The sequence below is a fragment of the Centropristis striata genome, chromosome 1 (genome assembly GCF_030273125.1).
Source record: "Centropristis striata isolate RG_2023a ecotype Rhode Island chromosome 1, C.striata_1.0, whole genome shotgun sequence".
Classification (NCBI taxonomy): domain Eukaryota; kingdom Metazoa; phylum Chordata; class Actinopteri; order Perciformes; family Serranidae; genus Centropristis; species Centropristis striata.
This window is the reverse complement of record NC_081517.1, coordinates 21,585,607-21,611,122: the sequence shown is the minus strand read 5'-3', so window position 1 is coordinate 21,611,122 and position 25,516 is coordinate 21,585,607. Positions and strand designations below refer to the sequence as shown.

Sequence of the window (25,516 nt, the reverse complement as noted above, 5' to 3'; positions counted from 1 at the left end):
GTATCGAGTCTAGAAAAAACTATTGGGTCCATTTCATACATCGCACGAAGAGATATAGTCATTATCGTGACAGGCCTAGTGAGACGTTACAGAACCATAAATGTCCTAGCATGAAATGGCACTATGACAATTGCCAGTATGTCCAATAGGCTTAAAAGTTGTTCAAAATATTTATTAAGTGTTCATTTTATTCAAGTTTTACTAGTGGTATGCCATCGTTCAATATTTCTTTGTTTATTTTGAATGTGTTACAGGACATGGTAAGTTTGATTTAAAATGTGTTACACGCAGGGAATATTTGATGAAAAACAACACTTTGTATTCCTGCAGTGAAAATTGTCAAAGAGGCCTATGTCATGTTTGGACAGAGTCCACTTGTTGAAACCTTGAAAGCTTGCAAGTGTCTCTTGGGAAGCAGGATTATATTTTTTTCTTCTTCCCAGAGCTTCAGAATTCTTGTTGTCTCCTTAGTTTGAATTCATATTTGCTTTTTAAATGGTTTTCAATGATTCAGTGTTCCATAATATTGCTTTGCTTTTCCGTCCTGAAAGAAAAGCACAGCGGGACAACAGGAAGGAGATCTTTGGGCCATTTCTTAGTGCTTTGACAGATTTTTAAAGGAAGAAGACTGAACAAACACGATGAGGACTGAACAAACATGTTAAATAAAGTGCGTGGGGAAAGAAAGGACTAAATCTGAAAGCTACTTTTTGAAAATTAAAGTTAAAGCTTTAAAGCTTTAAATCTGTAATAGTAATTTCTGCTTTTCACCTCACAGCCTTGCTGTGCACGCCGATCGTAATTTGCACCTTCCTCCTACCCATCGTTTGGAGCCCAGTGCAACATTCTCCATCGCCAACAGCACAAGAGAGACCCATTTCACATTTGGACCTGTCGTTGGTGCTGCTGCAGTGACAGCCCTCCGAGTGGCTCAGATTGAGACTCTTGCGCAGATTGTTCTTCAGCAGCTTGCTACTCTAGCATCCATAACTCTTGGCCACCAGCGTCAAAACAACAGATTTGCAGTGGCCTTACCTCTTCAGCTGGCCCTTCCGAGTCTTCCCAATAGACAGCAGGTGTCAGCTGTTTGGTTTAACGTGGAAACAAACAGCAAAACTTACAGAAACACACAACCAAGTCTCTACGCTACTATGTACCACCACCACTCCCAGCAACAAGGGCCGCAGCCCTTCCCTAATGGACCTAGGCCACCTCATCATCAGCCACCTCCAAATCAACATCAGAATCATTCTTCCTCTAATATGCTATCGCAGGTGATGGGTTTTCAGTTTCCTCGTCCAACCCAGCTCCCTGATGAGCTAGAGTCTGCTCTGGCTATCCGGGGTGCTAGGGACATGGATCACCGCCTCATGGACCACATGAATAGACCGAACCAACACCAGAACCAAGGCTCAGGTTCTGGGATCAGTCAACATGGAGGCTACAGCTCTAACTCAATTACACTTCCCTCTGATAATCAGCCTAGCCACCAGCAAGGAGTAGACTGGTCAAGCTACCAACCTCCAACCAAACTTTTTGCCAATCCTCCACCTAGTGCTAGCCACCAGTCCCAGCGACACCAGGGGCCTCAACAGCAGCCACAGAGCAGCCATGCTGGAACAAACATCCCAAGCTGGACACCCCCTGCAAATGACTCTCTATCACCCCAAGCCCGGCACCCCCATGGTGGGGGAAGTGGTGGCAGTGGAGATGGTCAGGCTTTGTACACACCGGAGAGTGCTGGAAGCATCTTGGCTAGCTTTGGACTTTCAAATGAAGACTTAGAAGTTCTAAGTCACTACCCTGATGATCAACTTACCCCAGATACTTTACCATTCATACTCCGTGACATACAGATAAACAAGTCAGGCAGCCAGAAAACTGTGGCTTCCTCATCCTCCTTCTCACGGAACATCCATGATATGCCATTGCCGCCATCTCACTCTTCACCATTGGCACGTTCCCGCTCTCCAGAAGTTCCCAGCCTCCTTACTGTTACACAGACAGCTGGTAAAGTCATTGACTATGGTCATGCCAGTCGGGCAAAGGATGAGAGTAGTACAAGAGAGACTTTTAAAAGAGAGCCGCTGTCCAGTGAAAGGACAGTTAAAATGTACCAATCCTCGTTGTCTTCTTCATCAGCTCCAAAATTGGATAAGGCTGAAAGGCGTCAAGTTCGTTTGGAACACAGTGAATCAAGTAAGCACGGAGACCAGGACTATCGCAGAACGTGTAGCGACATTCGCAAGAGCGATCGCTCACCTGGGAGAGAATTTCCTCAATCATCCAAATCTCGTAATCTAGACCGAGACTACAGGCGTGATGGACCCAAGTCTCGGCCCTCATCTGAAACAAAGAGTGACTCTTCCTCAAGACGTTCCCTATCCTCTTCATCTGGCTCAAAACCACACAACAGCAGCAAGAAGTTACCTACCCCCACCATGATAAGTGATTTCTCAGCCGTGTCTCCAAAGGTGTATCCCCATACCTGCTCCCTGTGCCACACACAGTGTGAACAGGAAAAGGTGAGTGCCTACATGCCCTCCTACCAATGTTTGAAAGGAAAAACCTTCAGGTTTAATTTTAGTTTGCAACCTTTCTTCACCAGGCAGTTGTCGAGATGAATGTGATTCTGATGTCATGTGTTGTTTTGCACGGTTTGTAATTTCCATTGAAATAAGTAGGTAAAGTTGCTCTAAATGATGCCACTAGAATGCAGCCAGGAGAAATGCATAATTTCACGTACTGGTAAAATGATTGTTAAATTAAGAACAAGTATTATGCGGGACATGCTTTTTTTTTGATTGACAGAATAAGCACATGACAACCCTCACCCCTGGTGTCAGTCACTATCACAACTCCATCCAGCCATTTTCCTCTTTGTTCAAATGTTTTTCTTTTTTGTTCAAAGAGAAATGGCTATGAACAGATAAACCAGGTTTTGAAAATTCCCAGCGGAAACGTGTGGTCGGTGTCACAGTCCCTATAGCCATGTAACCATGTCTGTCAAAAGTCTTTAAACAGTAAAGGTTTAGATTTACAAATTTAGCACTATGCTACATTGACTGGCCCATCTATTAAAGATTCAACCCTTTTTAATACCACAGTTTATCAGCTTGTGTTTTCATTTGCAAATCTTTTAACAAAAATACCCACCAAAGAGTATAAGTAGAGAAAAAGACAACATATTTGTGTACTAGACCTGTCCACGGCTCCCAGGAGATGTACAATGTAGAAATGTACTCGCTTCTGGAAAACGCTGTGTATTAAATGGCCTCCAGTTGATATAAGGGTAAAAATCCTTAACTCAATTCATCACAAAAAAACAGCAGAAAACTCACCTTTACCTATTGGTAGGGTTGTGCCATATCGTATCGTTCATGATTTCTTTTTTTTTTATGGTTGAAAAAATGCATATCATGCAGTGTTGCCAACTTATCGACTTTGTTGCTATATTTAGTGACTTTTCAACCCCCCCAGCGACTATTTTAAAAAAAACGGACTAGCAACAAATCTAGCGACTTTTTCTGGTGTTATTGTAGACTCGTTATTGCTCTTCTTACAAGCAGCAGGGGCTGCCGGCGGCCTCTTCCTCATCTTAAAGCACTCACAAGCGGCACAGTCCTCCCACAGGAGTCTCTCCCAGCTGCAGTCAGAGCAGGGGATGTTACCCTCAGCGTTCAGTCTGCAAATCGCGCACGCTCAAAAGTCCGCTGGTTTACTGTTGGTGTCTCTTTTGGCGGTCCCAAGGCTGGATAAAGGAGAATGATTGGAATTAAAGACAAAACATATTAAGGGTGTTTTTTACTCACTCTTTGTCTCTCCCACAAGGTTATTGCTCTCTCCTACAGCGTCCATTACAATTACATGCACAAGGTAAATTATGCAAATTAGGCGATGATGTCATTTAGCGTCTTTTAGAACAGCCATAGCTATATTCCTTACTGAGGAGTTGGCAGCACTGACATATTTGCAACATTACTTCTTGACATAGTGGCATAAGGGTTTCCCAGTAATTACCTAGACCGGGGCGCCCCGCCATAGTCTAATGTCACATTTCAAGATACTGAAAGTATATTTACACAATTCATAATATAAAGTTATTTTGCTATGTGTAGCCATTGCTCAGCAGAGTGTCTGTCACCCGTCAGTCAGTCAAACCCCGACCCACCTCTCCCTCCTCCTCCGAGACATCCGCGCAGCCACACACTTTTACAACCAAATATACCGAGCTGCCCTCCCCACTTCTCAGCTTCAAAAATATTCCAGCATGATAGAGAAACGTACCTACCTGTCTGTATCAGTCCCGTCCTCACATCATCTCTCTCTAAATTTCATTAAAACATGCAACGATTAAGATCAGTGTATATGATGGAATAGTGGCATTAGGAAATGTAGAACATTTTCTCCCTGAGGGCATGCCCCCAGACCCTCCTAGTTGATATTATTTGATAATACTCAGGAGTCAAGAATATATTTTTTTGTATTTAACAACTGTTAAGATTTGCAATATACATTACATTTAGATTGATGGTTGATTTTTATTTTGTTGTAAGATTTTTATATATTTATACACACTAAAAAAATCATATTTTCTATATATTTTTCATTATTTTGTAACATCGTCAAGAATATCGTTATCGCAAAAATACCCAGAAATATTGGGATATTCTTTTAAGGCCAAATCGCCCACCCCTACCTATTGGTTACTTGGGCTGTAACCGCCACAAATGAGGTTTAACGACAGTGTTTACATAGCATTTTTACGGGTGTAATGTTGTAAAAATCTATGTCATCTCTTATAAACGGTTGCATTCAGAAATTGCTGAAGATATGAAGTTTTTAAGCTGCATGTTTATATGTGGACAGGGACGAGAGATAATCAACCCATAAGAGAAATATTTCCTTCGTTTAACAGTAATGGTGTTCTTTTAGAAAATCCAATCCTTTTGAAGTGGAGTTTCTCATGTCCTAAAGTTTTTAATATGGCTTGTACTCCATTTCAGTTTTAACTTTAATTATTAGTAGTTGATTGTGACTGTCTTCATTTCTCAAATATACCAAGTGCTGGTATATATTGAAAAAAGCAATTAAGCAAGGGTTTTTTTTTTCTTACATTTTCTCATTGAAAGGTTACGTTTGTTTAAGGTTTCCTCAAATTTACAAAAATGTCCCTGGCAAAATAAGGGTTTGAACCCAATGACTAAATTGTCCTTTTTTCACCAAGCAATTGCATACTGATCTTGCAGGATGTGAAGTGTGTTGTTAAAATGACTAAGTTTCTCTAAGGTTTTTAGGTTCATATTGATTGTTGTAAAAAACAGTTGTTATACATATCAAGCATGAGGAATTTATTTTATTTTAAACTAAATTGTAGTACACCATAGGCTGTGACAGGAACTCCAAATAGTAAACAGATATGTGGTTATAAAGTTAATAAATATTATGTGCTCTACATGACTTGGAACATAGTAGAGCTCTACTGAATATTTTGAAGATTTTTTAATATTATGAGTGTTTTTAGATTCCAGTGGTAGCTGCACAGGATTGTTTTCAGACTTGTTATCCACCTCCCCGCCACTAGTAGACTTCACTGTTAAGAGTCTTCAGTTAGCAATGGTAACAACTTAAATTCAGCCAGCACCAGGGTTCTGACCTGACGGCCCGATATAACGCCAGACAAGCAAACTTTTATACTACTGTTGTAACACAGGTGAGTGTCAGTTATTGCTGGTGCTGGGGGTTGAGCTGGCATAATTCAATTTTCTACAGCCACTAAGTACAGGTTTATCTCCAGAGTTGGCTGCTCTCTCCTCAGGAATGTCTCCCAAGCAGCAGGGAATGAGGCAGGTGGACTGAATGGTGCACTAGCTTGCTAGTGTGTCTCATTTGTTGTCTGAAAAACGCAGAGAGATTGTACAACCTGATTCCAAAAAGGTTGGGACATTGTACATTCTGTTTTATGTTTTAGACCGTTTCCAGTTAATATTTGCCACAAGGGATAATCACAAAGACAATATATTAAACCTCATTTAACCCTGCCAGCTGGTAGGAGCAGGGGTAAACCAAAACATTTTAGCTATTATTTCCACACTGTTTTAAAAGGTTAATGTTCAAATGTTATGGAAACATAAACACTGAATTCTTACTGATACGTTCAGTCTTTATGCATATGTTACACAGCCACAGACACAGTCCTAACTTCTTTTGAATCAGGTTTATACTTCTGGTAGAAGTTGTATCTTTTTAAAGTGCTAAACAAATAAAATGTATTAACAATTAGAATATGAATATGGCATCAAAGAAATGGGCCTTAACTTTCAGTTCAGGGTTTTCTCACAATGTTTTATGAATGACTTCAGGAAAGGAAGATCCACTTGAGAATTTCTCTCAGTCCTCAAGTTTTTCACTTTAGATGGATGAATTTCTTCATACATGTGGATCTAGCACTGTTGAGGATTATTTCTATTTGTGTCTGATTATGATATCTCCCCCTCCCATTTGTGGTTTTTCTTCAGGACTGGGTTGACCATATTAACACCGTCAACCACACTGCTGCCTGCAGAGACCTGCGCAACAAGTGAGGACATTTTAATGTGCTGCTGAAGCCTTGCATAACTGTTTTGTGAGAGAAGAAGAAGAAAAAAATAAATGTGCATATAGCAGTTCATGATATAAATAAGAAATGCAGCCCAGACATGCCTTGACTTAAGTGCTCATGGCTAATGTGCTGGCAAACGATTGCCAATTTCTGCATCCAGGAGACATGGTCAAACATGGGTGTTCCACTGAAGTAGTGCTTACAGGGTTAATCTAAGTTTAATGTTGCACATGTTGCACATTCGCTCTGGTTTAGTCCACTTCCTGAGACCTCCTGGCTCTTTAGTTTGCCTTTTTGACGCTCTTCAAGGCCACATTACTTGGGCCTTTGACGCAGCTTACATTGGCTTTGTTCTTGGGGAAACAGCTGCCTGTTTGGGTTAATACTAAGGAAGATGCAGGAACAATGAGAGTCATCCATAAAACTGATGGGCGTCCTGTAGAACAGAAGCAAGCTGAAAAAGAGGTCAATCTGGATAGAGCTGCAGAGTAGTGTCTTCATTCTGGGATGTCCTAGTACAACAAGGGACCAATTAACATTATACAGAACATTATCAAACTTATTGCTTGATGCAGATTTTAAATAGTACAGCTTAGAGTTGATACATGTATTTTAAAAGAATTTCCAAATGTATTTACAAGTTTCGGAGTAGAAAATGTTGAATGGTTGTAACGGATGTTTGTGTGTCTCTGAAGGTACCCTGACTGGAAACCAAATCTAACAAGGTTAGTTAGACTCTTGTTCTTATGTTTCCAATAATCTGTATTTAGCTGTGTCCAGAAGCCAGTTGGAGTCCATCCAGTCAGTAGGCAGGTCCCACATGTACAGCCAGTGTGACACGTATCTTGCTTTTTATATTGGTTATCACACTGATCTTAGTACATGTATGCCTTTGGGCTACCACTTGTCACAATTCACTGTAACCTGTTCTGTCTGTTGATGAGTGTTGTCTTTTATCTAGTCGGAGTGGAAGGTATGGCAGCCGGGCTCTGTGGGATCCCAAGGATAACTCTCCATCCCAGTCTGCGTCTCGATCTCTCTCTGGCTCTCCTGACCCAAGTCCTCCTCGCAGTAAACGCAGGGTGGGCCCCCATCCTCATTGGCTGCACCCACGACCTTACTCTCCTCACCATCAGACTCGCCACCAACACTACACAGGTAGGCCACAAGAAAGGGAGAGAGTAGGTGGAGGTGGATAAATGAAGAACTTAGTAAAGGAATGTCAATGATGTTCATAACATGTAGATTTGAGTTTTCACATTGTTAAGTATTCACCCTAAGAAATAGCAGAAGGATGTCCTGAGCTGATGGGTAGGACTATTTAGTAGATTTAGAAATGTCTTCATGTTGACTTTGTGATCTAATCAATTACCGGATGCTAAGGAGTTAAAATCCCCTGCAGCCCATCCCCAGCTTGGAGAGACTGCTGCAGGATGACTGTGCCGCTTCGACTCGTTCTTACTCCTCTTATCGAGCCGCCGGCCCCCACGGCTCGTTAAGAAGAGTAAGAACGAGTCCTCAAAAGTCTCCAATAACACCAGAAAAAGTTGCTGGATTTGTCGTCAGTCGCTTTTTTGAAAAATAGTCGCTAAGGGGGTCTGAAAAATATAGCAACAAAGTTGCTAAGTTGGCAACACTGCTTCGCCGGCTTTTACAAATGGCGCGTGTCGTTGTGGCGTCGAGTACTACGTCACATCCTGCTTAGCGATCTATCCAATCAGCAACCAGGCTCTTTTCAGGGGATAAAAACGGCCCCGCCCCCTGGTGGTTGGTGGACTACTGGTGAAGAAAGTGCTTGATTAGACATGCAGGAGAGCCGCATTTTAAAATGGAAATATCACAGATGATCAGGTTAATTTAATTGTGGCAGGCAAAATCGTGATCACAAATAAAATTTGATTATATGTGCAGCCCGAGGATTAAGAGGGGTTCTTCTTGCCTCAACGTATTTATATGGGCACTTCTCCTCATATATGTAAAACAATACACAAAAACAAGATTTGATTCAGGTTATAGGTTATTAACACGGAATGATGTCCTTCTCAAGCAAACCTAATTTTGAGTCGCATTATTTGATTGTAGGCTTCCTGTGTAGGGTAAGTCAGCACAGTACTTGGGGAATGTTAAATTGACTTGGTAATGGGTAACTGAGATCAGATAAAATATGTCTAGTGTAGTTCACCAACTTCTAAACTAAGACATTTTCATTTGCTGTCCTCAGAACATGGCCAGCAGTTGGTGCGGAGTCACTCTGGCTCACGCAGTCCCTCACACTCGTATCGAACCTCCTCATCTAGAGAGCATCGGCCTGAGAAGAGGGACAGGGAATCATCAGGTTAGTCAGTGTGTCTGATTTTTATTTCAAGATTTGCTGAGATTTTTAGTTAATTTAAGAGCTGATGGTGTAAAGAGACAGAAAACATGGGGAAACAAACATCAGTTTTGTGAGATTTGGAGAATCCCATTTATTGGTTTACATACTATATGTAATCAATAGGTCCTGATTTAAAACATGCACAAAACTTCATCCTGGATTTGAGCGACCCAGACTCAATTAGAAATGTGCATATTGTGAACGCAGGTGTTGCTTTTTTAAAATGCAAGCATTTATGTGATTTTCAGTGTTCCATATAATTCTAAATTGACTAGATATAATCTAATGTTCTATTTGTGAATATTTCTTCCACCACTTCATTTTGCTCCCTTGTCCTGTCTCTGATTCCTGGTGTGTGCACAGTGGGTTCCTCTCGCAGTGGTGTGAAGCGTCCACATGATGATTCAACCAAGTTCTCCAGTGACACCAGCCGACATCCATCCTCCTCTAGGGCGGGTCATGGCGCCAAACATGGACCAATGCAGTCCACCAAAACTGTCAAGAGCTGGACAAAACCTGGAACCAAGCCAACAAAGACGGCAAGTGCCAAGGCTTCTGACACAGTGGGTGCTTTTCACGTGAGCTGTGCAAAGCTTCACATAGAAGGCCAAAATCACAATTAATAGTGTAGGTTAGAAGAAAGGGAAGATCAAGAACTTTTACTTTTGTCCTGAGCTAGTTAGGATTACACAGTGTCTGGGACCAGTAGTAAATGTTTTAGGATCTACCCAAACAAGCATTTTTAATATGTGTTGTGTAACTGAAAAATATATACACAACCACACAAAATACCTGTTTGTGTTTAGAGTTTATTTTAAATGGCATATGCCTTTTTGTTCCCAGTATCACATGCAGTTATGTAGTAACTGCTAAAATTTCAGTCAGGAAATTGATTCATTCATTATCCTTAACCACTGGAGCCGATCCCAGCTGACATTGGGCGAGAGGCAGGTTACACCCTGGACAGATCACCAGGCTATCACAGGAATGACACATAGAGACAGACAATCAGTCAGGAAATATGCCATATAATTAAATAAATCAATTAGCTTTAAAATGGTTAGAAATTGTTGTTTAGTGTTTGCTTGTGTGCATGCATGTGTGTCAGTGCTTTGTATCATAGGTGCCATCCAGACAGTAATCTGTCATGGCTGATCCAGTCACAAGTGGACAACACTACTGTCAAAGTAAGATGCCTTAAATTTAATATACAGGAATCCTTATTCTCCTTTAAAATACTTTTTAAAAACTTGGGCTTTTATGGAAATAAAGTTCTCTGGGGGGAGGGGGGTACAGCTCTGATTGGCTCATGGAGGCACGTGATCAGACGCTACTCGCTTGATCACATGAATTTGATTATGGGAAGCCAAAATCGTGATTCATTTTGATTAATTTTGCAGCCCTAGAGTATACGCATGGCTAATACAGTTGGCGTTACAACGTAACATTAGAGGATCTCCTAAAATCTGTGAGTGAATGTGAATTGGGGTACATTTTATAAACCTAAAACTATGAGGTTATTAATGCTGTGGTTCCTGATGACCTCCATGCTGCTGACACTTCCGCCTTTACCAGGCAAGTGTTGCACATGGAGCTTTAAAGAGGCAGGGAGGGGTGAAATGTGGGTGGGAAATGTCAGACCTGTGTGGAGCAGCAGAACAAAAACACCGACTGACTGATGATGATAATAACAAAACAGAACATTCACTCTCAGTGGTTTCTACCACGTGAGAAATACAGCAGCACTTACGGACCCCTCAGTGCAGGGTGTGCAGCTGGTCATCAGATATTGCCGCTTTGAAACACCTTTAACCAACATTTAAATGTATTCTATTATTATGGCTATTTAAAACATATGCCCAGCAGTTCTATTTGGCCCAAATTCTGGAATAAAAACAGCCACATTGGCCGTCTAAAAGTGTAGCAGTTACATTAACAGCTGTGTCGATACTCGGAGCAGAGAAGAAACTTTCAGTTTGTGTTGCACAGCCTACTTTGTGCAGCGTTTCTTCTGAATTATTTTAATGACTAACCCTAGTTACGTATGATTTGTGAAGTTAACAGATGCTGGAGGCCAATTTCAAGCAAAATGCTACAACCCCCGATTCCAAAAATCCTAGAATGTTGTCTCAAGCAAAAACTTAATAGAATGCAGTTCCATTAGCTAATCCTTTGTGACATATATTCAATTGAATACTAACAATATATTTTATGTTTAACTGATAAACTATGTTTTTGTAAACATACATGCTGAATTTGATGATTTCTATTTTTTGTTATCTAGGTTGTAGAAATAATTCTGTTTTAGCAGCATGACAAGTTGATATATTAAGTAAGCAAAAAATGTTTAAAGCCCACCACATTGCCATGGTAAATAGAGCTTCACAGTTAGACACTTCATTTAAGTAGTAACTGGTTAAATTGAATTTCTTGAAAAACTAAACAAAAACTTTTGCTGTTGGTTTCTAGTCTGCCAAGCTTCCACCAACGAAGAAGAAGAAGAAACCAGTGATTTCAACCTGCCAGGGCTGGTCTGTTGCGGACCGTCTGGTTTATCTAACAGGCATCCCAAAGGATGCATCCGAACAGGAAGTTACAGACTTGGTGGGGTCTTTTGGCAAGATCAACAATGTGATCCTCATGCCATGCTCTGAGGAAGAAAGCGAGAAGGACGAAGGACAAAAGGTGCTATTTAATTGTAACATGATCGTTATTGCCGAATTTTGCACATATTAATGTTTTGCATGTTTAAGGGCAAGTTTGATTTAAGATAAAACACAAGGGGTCCATCACCCCACCCCCTCACCTCAACCCCAGCCCCGTAACCTTTAAACAGAGTGAACACTACTCAAAAGTAGTTTTGTTCATTCATTCACTACCTAAAGCTGATAGGCTAATGTTATGAAACATGGAACAGATAGGTTTCCATTCTATTTAATTTTTTACACTTCTACAACTCTATTGTTGGGGCATTTAGTGAAGACTAATCTGCATAGAGAGCTGTTTTACACAAATATCCCACTGTAACCTTTCTGAACTTATTAACTATCTACATTGATCAAGGGTCAAGTCTGTCAGTAAGTGAGAGGAATCTGCATTTGGTGAACCAGAAAGCTCACAATGTTGGGCAGGAAAAAAAACCTATCAATCATGTACATACAGCACTGTTTATTTCTTCTCAGGGAGCCGACGTGAAAACTATTTTGGTAAATTTCTGCTTTCATTCAGCCTGATGAAGGCAGGTTAGCCAGCTGCTGTCCACTCAGCAACGAGCTGCTGCATCTTACTGCAGATGTCCAGAGATCTGAGCTTCCTTAAGAAAAAGAGGTGGCTCTAACCCTTTTTGTAGAGAGCGTCTGTGTTTAGGGACCAGTCCAACTTATTATCCAGGTATACACCTAGATACTTATAACTTGGCACCACCTCCTTGTCTACCCCACAGGTATTCACTGGGTGAAGCATGGGGCTTGAACCTGCGGAAATCTATGATAATTTCCTTAGTCTTTGAGGTGTTCAGTAGGAGATAGTTCTTGTGACTCCAGTCACTGAAGGCTTTTATCAGATCCCTATATTCAGATTCCTGTCCATTCCAGATACACGTCACAATAGCAGTGTCGTCGGAGTACTTCTGGATGTGGCAGGACTCAGAGTTGTATTTGAAGTCCCCTGTGTACAGTGTGAACAGGAATGGAGCCAGAACAGTGCCTGGTGGAGCCCCTGTGCTGCTCATTAATGTCCCAGAAACACAGTTCCCCAACCTGACATACTGTGGTCTTCCTGTCAGGTAATCTGTGATCCAGGAGATAAAGGAAAGATCCACTCCCATCTCTGTCAGCTTGTTCTGAGTATGTTGGGTTGGATGGTGTTGAATGCGCTTGAAAAAAATCAAAGAACATGATTCTCACATAAGCACCAGTTTCCTCCAGATGAGCAAGGGCATGGTGAAGAATGTAGAGGACAGCATCGTTCACTCCCATGTGTTTGTATGCAAGCTGCAGGGGGTCGAGTTTGTCTTAAATACAGCAGGATATTTGTGTGATTTAAAACTACTGTCTATGCAGATCAATTACGTTCCACCATGATCCCACATTATAACTGTCACCCTTCCCCCCTGTTGCAGGCATCTGTATGCATGGTGACTGCAGAAGACGCCCGTGCTCTGGCTAATTCGACAGATCTCTCCATCAGAGACCAACAAATAACTGCTTCAACAGCCAAGGTACAGTGTGGAAAATATGCATCATTGATTGATTATCCTATGTGGTTATTATTCTGCCACGTGTTTAAAGCAGTTAACAGTAGGTATTCTTTCAGAAACTATTTGAAGCAAAATTATAACACATATGTTTGTTTGTTTCAGAAACCGGAAACAGAACAGTATTCTGATGCAAACAGGTTTGTCTCAGTTACCATCATCTTAAACATTCAAATTCTTTAACCTCGTATGTTGCACTCTCACCCTTCCAAATTCAAAACTGCTGTAGTTGCACTCAACCATAAATATTTCTGTCTTCACAGCAAAGCTGCTCCAGGGCAGGACCAAGGAGCTGCTGGGGAAGACCAAGGTAGGTAAACAAGGAACTGGGAGTCTGCAGTACCCACCAATGACATCAGTCCAAATCTTATAAAACATATCCAAATGCTATCATTGTCAAGAAATGCTCACTTGTGACCTCAATCTTAACTATACTTAAAAGCTGCTGGACACTCTCCTCCCTCTGGCTTCACCTTGAGATTCTGTCCATGAATATCACAAACAGAATGGGTCAACACGAAACTCAAGCTCCCATGGTCCCCCTCCCCTTCCCCAAAAGCCCTGTAAGGTCAAAGCGCTGGTCCACTGTTCAATGATCAGGACAGAATCTGTACTGCTACTCCAGAATCTGAGGTCTGACAGCAGATCAGAAGACAATGTCCAGAGCCTTCAGCTTCTCTTAGGGTGAGGCTTCCCCAAAGTCTTTAAACTCTGCCCCCTGCACCGAGGACATGTTGGTGGGGTTAAGGAAGTCCTTTTTGCTTTTCCCACTTCTCAACAAAATTCCCACTTGGGTCTGCAGTTGAACAGAGCTGAACACAGCATGAGCAAGGTCAACTACAACATGGGCCACCATGGACCTTCTGCACAAGGGCCTTAGGCAGATCTGATGATACGATGAAGGAGTCAGTCATGGATCTTTGATCTCAGGTGTTCTGGTACCAAATTCAACAATCACCACCATATGTTGAACATGGTGTTTGTTATGGCCTATCCAAGACATGTAAGTGAAAGTCCGGTTTAGATCAGGCAGGCCATTCTTGCCAGTCACCATCTCTGGAGATCCCAGACGGTGTACCTTCCAGGATGCCACCCAGAGAGTCCAAGAATGCTGCTCAGCTGCTGTAAAGTACAAACAACAGTGAGACTTTCTCTCTCTGAGTCACAGTCACATAGAAGCACCCTCTCACTGCCCAGGAAAACAACATCACATCGGTGCTCAGCCGAGGGTCTATGAGTATCCCTCTACCTGCCTGGCCCATCTCACCCTGGGCAACTCCAGGAAGGGTGAGGGTCCAGCCCCTATCCAGTTTGTCAAGCTAAGCCCAACTATATCTAGTTAGCTCTGCCTCCCTCACAAACTCACATCCCTTAACCACCAAAAAGGTAATGTTTACATCTTTAGGTCTGTTCTTTGATGAAAAGGTTCAGCACACGTAGGTTCGCCGCTTTGTTCACAATAAACTGGGCCCCAGTGTCATTCACTAGTCCCTTTTTTTATTATTCTATTTCCGCAAAAGTCCCGCTACATTGCTATCACAAGCTTTGCCGGCTATTCGCCTCAGGACATTCAGATCAGTGGCAATGCAACACAGTAGCACAGCACAGTACAGTATGTATGTGCTGCTGCAGAATGTGTACATTAAGCACCTGCAGTAAGCAGCGACTACCTCCGAAGGCGGTACAGAGCTGAAATCACTTGGGCCCACCATCACCTCTCTGGCACGTTCAGATTGCAGGCGAAAAGTTAGAGGCGGCTTGAAACGTCAGTCTGACTGTGAGAGGTGGGCCAATACAGTGGCAGCTCCATATGACACTTCTGTTGCTAAGCTACGGTGGACAAGTCTGTGACGTCCTGGCTTGTGGTTGTGGTGTTAGAAACGTACTAACTGTCGCTCTGTTTTCACTTTGGCCCTCCATCTTCCCCAACGCTCCAATGCAGGTGCTGAGGTTGACCAGAAGACTTATGAGGTACATGATGCATAAACATACCCTGTACAATCTAAATCATAATTTTGTGAAAAGTGTTTTTAGCCAAATCCTCATGTGTGATTAATTAACACATTAAACATTGTCTCCTGCAGAAGGGCATGGTGTTGATCACAGGATTTCCTGAAAGCGGCTGGTCAGAGAGTGACGTCATCAAGCTGATCCAGCCATATGGAACTCCTTCTAACATCATCCAGGCAACAGAATTGGGAAAGGTTGGTGTGAAAACTAATGGACAGCAGCATTTTCTGTTAGTTTTTTGCAATAACAATATTCGACTGATCCTTTTCAGGGCAGCTATTGTCTCAGGATGGCCATTTCCTGTGAATGGATTAGGGCAACTTTAGACTATTTTGATAATCGATTATGAATTGGATAAAAATGAAAAAGCTAAGTGTCGTTATTTCCAGCCTCTTCTTGTACAATGCTCTTTTAAATGTCTACAGTTACATGTAACTCAACACATACCGTGTTGTTGTAGTTAATAATTGTTGATGAAAAAGGCAAGTAAACACGATGGCTCTAAAATAAAAAGATTTCATGAAAAAAATAAAAATTGTAAAGAGACAAAGAAATACTTAGACTGTCTCTGATTAATGGCATGAAACATTCTACAAACTCCATAATGTAACATATTTCCTGTTGCTGTGCACATGAATGACCTCAACTGACATGAAGTAAACATTGAAACATGGAGCAGCTGACCTCAATTCAGCTAATTAGCGTTAGCTAAATTCCACTGTCTCCAGTAGATTTTTGTCCCTTTTTTGAAGGACAAAAGCACAATTACAGGTTAGTTTAGGTTAGTTCAAAAACAAACGGATAGACACCCTATATTTGTTTTTTCTCTGTTTTGTGAAGGGTAAGTGTAGCTGAACCAAGCTGTATCCATCACATAACAGAGCTAAAAAAAAGGTATTTTCCTCACGTTTGTTTTTAAATCAACCTGTATTTTGTGCATTCGTCCATCAAAGCAGAAACAAATCTGCCAGAGATGGCAGATTTAGCCAACGCTAATTAGCAGAAATGAGATCGGAGAGCCACTGGAGTTAACATACGTGTATGGTGCTGTGCATCATAACATTGATCCAGCAAATTGATGATCAGATTGGTTGCCTTTTTTTTTGCATTTTTTCTTATAGATTTAAATTGATCTAATCAATTAGTTGTTGCAGCAATGGAATGGATATATTCGCTGAAAAACCCAAAGTTGGTGTGCCTAAGAAATCATTTTCAGTTTTTATGTTTTTGTATGTAAGGTGCTTGTGTCAGTGCCAGACGTGGAGATCGCTCAAGAGATAGTGAAAATTCACTCCTTCATGCCTATGAAGATGAACGAGTCGGAGCTGAAGACAATCCATCTCAAACAACGTATTGGTCTCAGCACTCCGGTACAGCTGTCATTACTATATAGACTCTTGATTACTTTTTCTTCTGAGTTGCTGATGAATGAGTCTTTGTCTTTATCACTTCTGAAAGGTTGCTTTCTTGATACTGTTGATATTGTTGAACAATGAAAGTTGAGCAATAACTCTTTTTGCAGGTGGCTCTCTACAATCTTCTGATGGGATCAGTAGACCCATTAGTGAGTATTTCTGTTTTAATTAATGTTTTAGTATTTTTTGTATTGGGTAGGGCCGCGATTTTGAGACCCATGGTTTAACCCAAGTTGCCACCTATGCACAGTCTCATTATGCCCAGTATGACATTTGTAGTTAACTAAGGTAAAACATATTGTTTATGCCGCATTTTTGCCGATCTTTCACTTCCCTTTGTATCATGCTTCAGGCACTTCCGTCAAAACAGCTTTATTTAGCCTCAAAGTTTTTCTCGTACGAACGAGTTACTATCTTATACAGATAAACTTTGCCCAACAATGCCCAATTTTTATTTTTTTTCACCTTGCCTTTCAGGGCTTGTGCTCGCTGTTCTTGCTTGATGTACTTGAGTCTAGAATCGATTGCTCTTCCTTTGGTCCCCGGATGTTAACACTGAATTTTTTGCAGCTGGATTTTTTTTATGTTTAAAAACATTCAGATGCATAATTTCAACAAATAAATATTCAGTGCTAAATTCAATGGCTTTTTCTTTCCAAAATCCGATGACACAGAATTACTTCCATACACGATCCTTGTAGTGCTGGAAATGAAAATGTCCCTTCTGCATGGGTCTGAAATAAGAGGTTCTCATTTATTAAGATAGAAAAACAGTTGTAAAATAGTTGCCATATAATGTTTAGGTTTTTCAAGGTTCTGTGAAACCCTAATTTTTTTTACATAATGAATCTATCTCATTTGAGGAGTCTACATACCTTGGAGTGGTTGGTGGACTACAAATTCTCCACTGGCTAATAAGTGACATAATGTTCCTTTGCACCCTGCAGGAGAGTCCTGTTCCAAAAGGCTGGAGCAGCCTGTTGGTGATCAGTAATGTTCCAAACACACCCTCAGGCTCTTCTGAGGTCCAGAAATTGGTGAGGCGCTTTGGTACGGTCATCAAGACTCTGGTGCTCAACAACACAGTGAGGCCTGTTTACTATTAATGTGCCAGTGAAGCCTCATGAAGCATTTTCTTTTTTTTTCTGAGCCCACAAGATGGCGCCCTTGGTTCATTGAAAAAGGCTCTAGCAATGGCAATCAAGTGTGTTTTCAGCCCTTTGTTGAACAGAGAGATCCATCTAGTGGAGTCAGAAAATACAGAAAATGCTTCACGAGGCTTCACTGGCACATCACTACTGTTTACTCTGCAGCTCCAAGCATGCTCATCCATTATCTCCTGTCCTATCATGTCCTCAGTCAGAGCTGTGACCATTCTCTCCAAATCTGTCCTGTCTCACATTATTTATCGTACACTGTTGACGTGATGATGGGTCTCTTCTTGCTCAGGTCATTTGTGAGATGGCAACTGCAGCGATGGCCTTGTCTGTTTACAAACGCTTCCAGACGTTTCCGTGCATCATCCAGAACAATCCTCTGTTCTTCTCCCGCAAGCCTGACCCCAAAGCCACCACTCAGACCAAGCTCATCACTGCACATCTTGATTCACCTGAGGTTGGTAACCTGTTCATTGACTTGTCAAGGTTCTGGGACATCAACCAAACACATTTTTTATCTCCTACTAGCAAGCATCCCTGCAGCTTTTAACTTGTACCAAACACCCGAATATGTGTGGCTTTGACCTCCTTGTTTCTGATCATAGGATGGACCTGCAAATGGCAAAGGCAGCCAAGCAGCAGCAGCAGTAGCAGCTGAAGAGGAGTCAACACATAGAAATAATGTCGAACCCACATCGGAGGGAATTAAAAAAGACTGTGACGGGAATGATGACAAGGTCACAAGCAGGGAGAAGGTGGTTGGTGAAGACGAAGCTTTGGGAGAAAACGGGAGCAAAGACGATGAGATGAAGAAAGATTACCTCACGATTGCTCTTTCTGATGCCTTGGCTGCACCGGGATCAGAATTGGAGACTGATATCGGGGAAAAATCAGCTGTAATGGAGACAGCAGAAGAGAACAAAGAGATAAGTGCATCCACAGTGGGAGATGAAAAGACGATTGCAGGTGAAGAGACAAAGCCATCAAGCTCTGATGGCAAAGCAGCTTCCTGGGAGACGGCCATGCCAGAACTCCCTCAGGTAAAATATGCCCCAAATATGCTTCTGTTTAGGGTTGTCACGATACTAAAATTTTCAACTCGATATCGATATTTAGGAAAATATTCGATACTCGATACCATTTTCGATACCACCAGGATAAAAACAAAGACCCCAAAATTTAACAGAAATATTTTTATTAACAAGAAAAATGCAACATGTAAAAATGAACAGAACCACAGGTTAAATATTTATAATAAAAAACAGTTGTGCAAAAAGAAACTGCAACTATGATAACAAGCTTCAGGTCTGAGGTAGTGCAAAAAATAAATAAATACAATAAACAATAACAATTAGAACAATATTTTGAGGTTGTATGCTGTGCACAATATGAGGAAAGCTTGATAAAAAAGAGGTAGAGTCGGCTGTGTGTGTTGCTGTTTGGTTGCAGGTCGACTTTTCTCTGCTTCATTCTGGGACTTCAAGAGAGAAAAACACTTTTCAGTCACCAACATTTCTGTAAACGTATTATCTCTATGCTTATGTATACTGACACTGTGTCAATTAACGTAATATGGGCATACTACGTGCCTGATTTATATATTTATTTACGTTGCTTTTAATCATTAATGTGACATCAGCCTTTAATTGCTAGCTGCGGCTAATGGCTAATAATAACACGGGCAACATTAATAACATCAGCCACGATAACATCAGTAATAGGTCAGTTTGAAACCAAAGACACTAACCTGTCGAAATTCACTGTAAAGGCTGTAAAGGGTGTCGCTCCTTAAGATGTTTCTCCAAGTTCGAAGTACTGCTTGTGCACGTCACGGGGAGGGGCCTGCTGCTGTGTGTGTGTGTGTGTGCGCAGGCAGAGAGAGAGAAGGAGGCAGCGTCGGCAGCTCGGCGTCAGGAGGAGGGGACGGGGGGGTATCGATACTTTTTAAGATGAGTATCGTATCCGGATACAACGTTTTAGTATCAATACTTTTTTGAGTATCGATACTTTTGACAACCCTACTTCTGTTGTTGGAGCCAGATTAGAGTTGCGGTCAGAAACCTCTAGCATATTCACTGATGTGTGTGAGTTTTGATGTGTTTCAACAGGTTACTCAAGAGATGGTTAACGCACTGCTGGTGGAGTGCCGAACAAGAACTGCTAGCCATTCCATCAACACAGCAACTTCTACCAATGGAGAACAGGAAGAAACACAGATGGAGACGGAGCAGGGCGAAAAAGCAGCAGAGGAGACTAAAGAGCCAGGCAAGAAGAACATGGAGGAGGAGGGGAAGAAGAAGGAAACGGAGGAGGAGGGGAAGAAGCAGGAAACGGAGCGGAAAGAGAGAGAGGCAAGAAAGGAGAAGGAGTTGAGGGAGAGAGAGAGAAAGGAGAAGGAGAGGAGGGCCTACGAGAAGATGGAGAGGACCAATCGGGAGAGGGATGAAAGAGCCAGAAGGGAGAGGAGAGAAAGAGAGAGACGGCAGAGGAAGAGAGCATACACAGAAGGTTTGTCAGGCTCCAGAACTTCCTGCAGGTCAGAGGGAAACAAGAAGAGCTCGCGGAAAGATGAACAGTCTAGCAGCACGGTGAGAAGGCTCCGTCAGGTAGAGCACATGTTGAGACTGCTGACTGAAGCTCCTCTTTATCCTCGCTGTTGTTTCATTGTCCTGTTGTACAATCAGGTGGAGGAGGAGGAGCAGTTGGATGACTTCCCGTTCAACATGAGCGACTTTGTGACAGTAGATGAAGTTGGAGATGTGACTGACCTTCCTTCCCCACCACCTCCCTCTGTTCCCTTGGAAACCACAGAAGGAGGGGAGGATGCTTCCACATCTATCCAACAGGACACTTCAGGGGTACGTATAGTAGGGTGACCATATTTTGATTTCCAAAAAAGAGGACAATCGGCACGGCCTTGAGACACAAATTCAGACAGGCTTCTCGGAGGTTGATGAACATGCTTTATTATGCTTCAATGGTGCAAAATTAACTTCTGTAATAAAATAAAATGAAATCTGTAAAAACTTGTAACAAAATAATAGCTCTCGTAGACTCTTTTCAAATAAATGAATAAATAATAGGAAATAATGTTCTAAATATGAACTCTTCTGTTAGAAAATCTAGCTCCAACAATATATCTCTTAATAACTGCAATAAGATAAATAATAGAAGAGTCTCACAAAGATACTAACTTAACAAACAAAAAGGATCTATACTTTTCATCTTTAGTTGTCTTTGAGCTTTGAGATCTCCAGCACCTTTATTAGACACTGAGACATATGTGCCAGCATTGCACAGGGTGCACTCCGCCTCCCACCTGTCCCGACCGGGACGGTACGTCGGAAATTTTTTTTGCAGTTCATCTGTGAAGCTGCACTTACGCTTCGGCATTTCCCGTGCAATGCTGCTCCGCTGTTCGAACTGCCCTCTGTCTGCTCTGCTCTGTCATTCTGTCTCTCTCTGTGTGTGCGCGCGGCGCTGACTCGCCCACAAGGCAGCCTCTTGGTAATTACGTCTCGCAAAATTGTGTGCAAAACGCCGGTCAATTTACGTGCACGTGTACTGGTCCTATGAAAAACAGTGAACACCGGACATTTTCGTGAATTTATAAAACCCGGCCGGACGCCCCGGACAGGACATAAAAAGTGGACCTGTCCGGGCAAAAGAGGACGCTTGGTCACCCTAAAGTATAGCTGCAGCATGGCTAATTATCATAAACAGAAGATTTTGAATTAACCGCCATCGCTAACTGTGCACAGAGTGTCTGGTGCTTGTTGTAAACAAACAGAGATCGCTAAGTGAACACCTCCTGCAGCAGTAGCACATACACACTGTACTGCTACAGAGCTAACTGTTAGCCTATTAGCAATTTTCAGACTCTGGCTCTCCAGCTGGGAGAGACTGCTGCAGTAGGACTGTTCCGCTTCCATCCGTTCTTACTCTTCTTAAGGAGCTGCTGGACCCTGTGACGTCATTCTGGCTGCCTACTGCTTCCCCTCCTTTACTGCCCCCACAGGTCACAAATAAAAGTTTGGATAGCTAGCAAATCTTGCGAGACAGATTTTTAACGCAACAAGAAATATTGTCGAGTTTAATCTCGCGAGATCTCGTCACACCCCTAGGTTATACACAATGTAATGACATCATGGTCTCATTCTTGTTTTGTGTTTGTAGGACACACCCATAGAAGTCAGCACAGAACCAGCACCCTCTGGCACCCCAGTGACCCTGACGGAGTCTGATGAGCACAAATCAGAGTCAGAATATGTGGCTGTGCCAACAGCTGACACTTCAGCAGATTTAACACCCAGTCTGGTCCTCGCTGCTGCAGCATCTACCTCACTGCCTTCCCAAGCTGAACCTTCACCTGAGGCTGAGATCACACTTGAGACCGGTACAACCTCACACTCGTGTCCAGTTGATAAAGGTTGTCTAATTCATTTTAATCTTAAATCTTTCATTGTTCTTTAGAAGCTGCACTGGAGTCCATCCCTGAGATTGAACCCCTTCCAGTAGCTTCTCCTGCTTCAGTTGCCCCTGCTGACTCAGCAACAGTAGTGACTTCAGAGAATGAGAAAGAAGGCGATGATCTCCGTCACAGCCAGGCTCAGAAGGAGGAGGTGACGGCAGAAGGAGCAGAGGAACAGGAGCAGATGCCGTGTGAAGAGGACAAAGAGACGGCAGCTCCTGTTGTCTCAGGTTTGCTTAATTTGATTTTACTTTGCTGTCACAATGTGTAGAGGTTGGCAGATCTTCTGATGTCCCGCATTGCTCAATTCAAGTGATCAGCTACCATTTGGCCCCCAAATAACGAACAAAAAAAATACACAAAGTACACAATGACAAAACTAGTGACACCTTGAACCCAAGTCTCACCGCAAGAGGCAGCAGCAATATGCTAACGAGCAAAGCAAAAGAGTTGTTGAGCTGGATCTGTTACAACCCTCTTAATTGTTTGATTCATGTATTCATTCTGTTGTAAATGCTTCAGCCACACACTAATAATGTAGATTTCTGACTTTTATAAATGAGTCAGCTGTACAAAATGTACTTTGTTATTGGAGTTAGTGGAGGTTGGCAACTCTGCAGCAGTAGCACCTTAACAGTGTTCGGGACCGCACAACATGTAAGGAGTTGTAGGATGACCAGGTTATGGATGAGACCATGACCAGGGGCCTAATGTATAAACCCTGCTTACACAAAAAAAAGACTGCTTAACACTGAGGATAATGCTGTCATTCCACCATCCATGACTAAATATGAAGATGTTACATGATTAAGTTATGATTAATATGGAGCCTAATTTAAACCTTAAACTCATTTTTCCATAATATTCCTTGCTCACCGTAGATTTCCTAATTCATGTGACTTTGACGACTTTTACGACATCAGGCACACAGAGATGCATGACTCACAGATCATCTCTCCGCAGGGAAGAAAGCGCTGTGTCAGGAAAGCATTCACTTAATTGGCCATTTTCATACTGCGTTTCCACAAAATGCCACAAAAGTGCTGTAACGAGCTCAGCCGGCATTGCCTTAGGACATTCATACTGATTCAGTAACGGCATAATATCCATTTACCTTGCTATCCAGAATTTCAGAACAAAGTGGGAGGAGACGGAAGTGTTTGTTTAAAAGTAGTGCAATAAAAATACAGATGTTTCCCTAACATGATGAATAATCGTGATTAATAATCGTGATTACAATATTGATCAAAATAATCGTGATTATCATTTTGGCCATAATCGTGCAGCCCTTATTTGAAGTCATGGTGCCACTCTGCCACTCATTCCCTGCCTCAGCCTCAGAAATCAGTACTTCTGGTAATTTGTGTTGTTTTTTTTCTTTCGGCAGCTTGTTTAGCAACTGTTCTTTTTGAGTACGCCATCTTTTAATATAAAAGCTGCATAGTCTTTCATACATGAGGCCCCATCTCTTTTTAGTCCCTATTCCAGATGTTAAAGAGGTCTTTGTCTCTCACAGGAAAGCCCAATAAGTCTGAAGATGAACCAAATGGCAAAGAAGAGGGCCTGAAGAAAAATGTAAAGAAAGGTAGTCCGATGAGCACAGAGTGCTCCCTCCCTCCTTTTGACCCCAACAGCCCAGTTGGTAAGGTTATTCACTGTATGCCACTGTGTCTATCTGTTTTACATTCGCCCTGACTGACTTGTGTGTGTCTGTGTGCATCCACAGGTATGGAATTCTTGGTCCCAAAGACAGGTTTCTTCTGTAAGGCGTGTAACCGGTTCTTCAGTGGAACCAAAGAGGCAGAGATAAACCACTGCAAAACCCTCAAACACTACGAGAACTGGCAGGTAGGAAACACGCCACCACACATAGAAATATAGTGTTGAGACAGGATTCACTCTTGTCCTCTCCACAATGACAGCTTCTACTTGTTTCTGGAAACAAATCAAACACATGGCCTGTTAAGTAGGATTATTTGTATTTTGACTCGAAACCTTTTCTTGCAAATGGGGCTTTTTCCGTTATTTTTGATACTAACTGTAATACAGGTGTTCAAATCAGACATTTGTTTGGACCAAGGTTATTATAGTTAACGAAAACTGACGAAATAACGAAAACTAGAATTGAAAAACATTTTCATTAACTGAAATAAAAATGATACCATAGTTCGTTTTAAAAAACGATAACTAACTGAAACTATATTTTGTGGTTACAAAACTAACTGAAACTAACTAAAATTATAGTGAAAATGTCCTTCGTTTTCGTCTTTGTCAACTTTTTTCATACATAAACCTTTTTGGTTGATATGAAATCTATTTCATCTATCTAAGGAAATAAAGGCAACATTTATTGTGACCTTATTGAATCTGGCACCCAACAAATACCCTCTTACAAAAAAGCTAAAACAGATCAAAACAAAACTAAAACTAAGCATTTTCCAAAAAAAATAATTAAAACTCGTAAAAACTCATTAAAACTAACTCAATTTAAAAACAAAAAAATGACAACGAAATAAAAACTAAAACTGATGAAAAATCCAAAACTATTATAACCTTGGTTTGGACACAAAGAGGCTATACTATTTGGGTCTAATCAAGTTTCCTTGTTCATTATTTTCCAGAAATGCATGCAGACCAGAAAGCTGGCAAATGTGACTGCCAAACCTGACTCCATCTGAATATGGCTATGAACATCTTATCTGAATTCATCATTCCCCTCCTGTTGTATTATGTCTGTATTTGTCACTAAAGGTCCAGATTCTCACATTGATATAGCTTAGTCTTATGTCCTGTCTTAGTTGGAATACGTGCTGTAGATTGTTCACCAACTGAAGAGAAAAGAGTTTAAACTGTGTACAGTGGAGGACGGCTGACAGTAAGAACTGTGCACAATCAATAAAAAAAATTTTACTAAATTTTTTGTCAATCATTCAGTTTTTGTTGTGTGCTGCATGCTTAGAGATGTGATGGGGGAAACAACATAAAGAGAGGCTTTTATTTTGAACATCACTGCTCTAAATGTCTCATCTCGTCAGCTCAGCAACTTCATTGCCACAACTGACTGCATCATTTGTTGCATCAACGGATGTTTTGTCTGGCTTTATTCATCCATTTATTCAGCAGATCAGGTTGAGAACATGGAACTTGTTGGAGATTCGCCAGGCATGCACAATTAATCCATCACCTCACACTTAAGTTGGATCTAAGTTTAAAAAGGCTGTTTAAAATTGCTT

The 25,516-nt window shown here is 41.6% G+C and overlaps 1 protein-coding gene across 4 annotated transcripts in view; it reads left to right on the top strand.

The window, feature by feature from the left end:
* The window catches only part of LOC131972838 (zinc finger protein 638-like), a 31,137-nt gene extending 5,939 nt beyond the window's left edge, over positions 1-25,198 (top strand). The window contains exons 2-26 of one of the 4 annotated variants that reach the window (XM_059334580.1): positions 552-670; positions 779-2,525; positions 6,519-6,580; positions 7,297-7,326; positions 7,563-7,759; positions 8,823-8,936; positions 9,339-9,538; positions 11,445-11,660; positions 13,096-13,194; positions 13,336-13,370; positions 13,494-13,540; positions 15,173-15,201; positions 15,315-15,434; positions 16,479-16,610; positions 16,763-16,804; positions 17,603-17,740; positions 18,105-18,269; positions 18,418-18,852; positions 19,921-20,400; positions 20,497-20,670; positions 21,989-22,208; positions 22,286-22,513; positions 23,800-23,925; positions 24,010-24,131; positions 24,905-25,198. In XM_059334580.1, the coding sequence (XP_059190563.1) occupies positions 1,152-2,525; positions 6,519-6,580; positions 7,297-7,326; positions 7,563-7,759; positions 8,823-8,936; positions 9,339-9,538; positions 11,445-11,660; positions 13,096-13,194; positions 13,336-13,370; positions 13,494-13,540; positions 15,173-15,201; positions 15,315-15,434; positions 16,479-16,610; positions 16,763-16,804; positions 17,603-17,740; positions 18,105-18,269; positions 18,418-18,852; positions 19,921-20,400; positions 20,497-20,670; positions 21,989-22,208; positions 22,286-22,513; positions 23,800-23,925; positions 24,010-24,131; positions 24,905-24,961 (4,842 nt within the window). In that variant the 5' untranslated portion in view covers positions 552-670; positions 779-1,151 and the 3' untranslated portion in view covers positions 24,962-25,198. Of the gene's footprint in view, positions 1-551; positions 2,526-6,518; positions 6,581-7,296; positions 7,327-7,562; positions 7,760-8,822; positions 8,937-9,338; positions 9,539-11,444; positions 11,661-13,095; positions 13,195-13,335; positions 13,371-13,493; positions 13,541-15,172; positions 15,202-15,314; positions 15,435-16,478; positions 16,611-16,762; positions 16,805-17,602; positions 17,741-18,104; positions 18,270-18,417; positions 18,853-19,920; positions 20,401-20,496; positions 20,671-21,988; positions 22,209-22,285; positions 22,514-23,799; positions 23,926-24,009; positions 24,132-24,904 lie in introns of all 4 variants that reach the window. The other 3 variants (XM_059334589.1, XM_059334607.1, XM_059334599.1) reach the window with 3 other exon arrangements.
* The last annotated feature ends 318 nt before the right edge of the window (positions 25,199-25,516 follow it).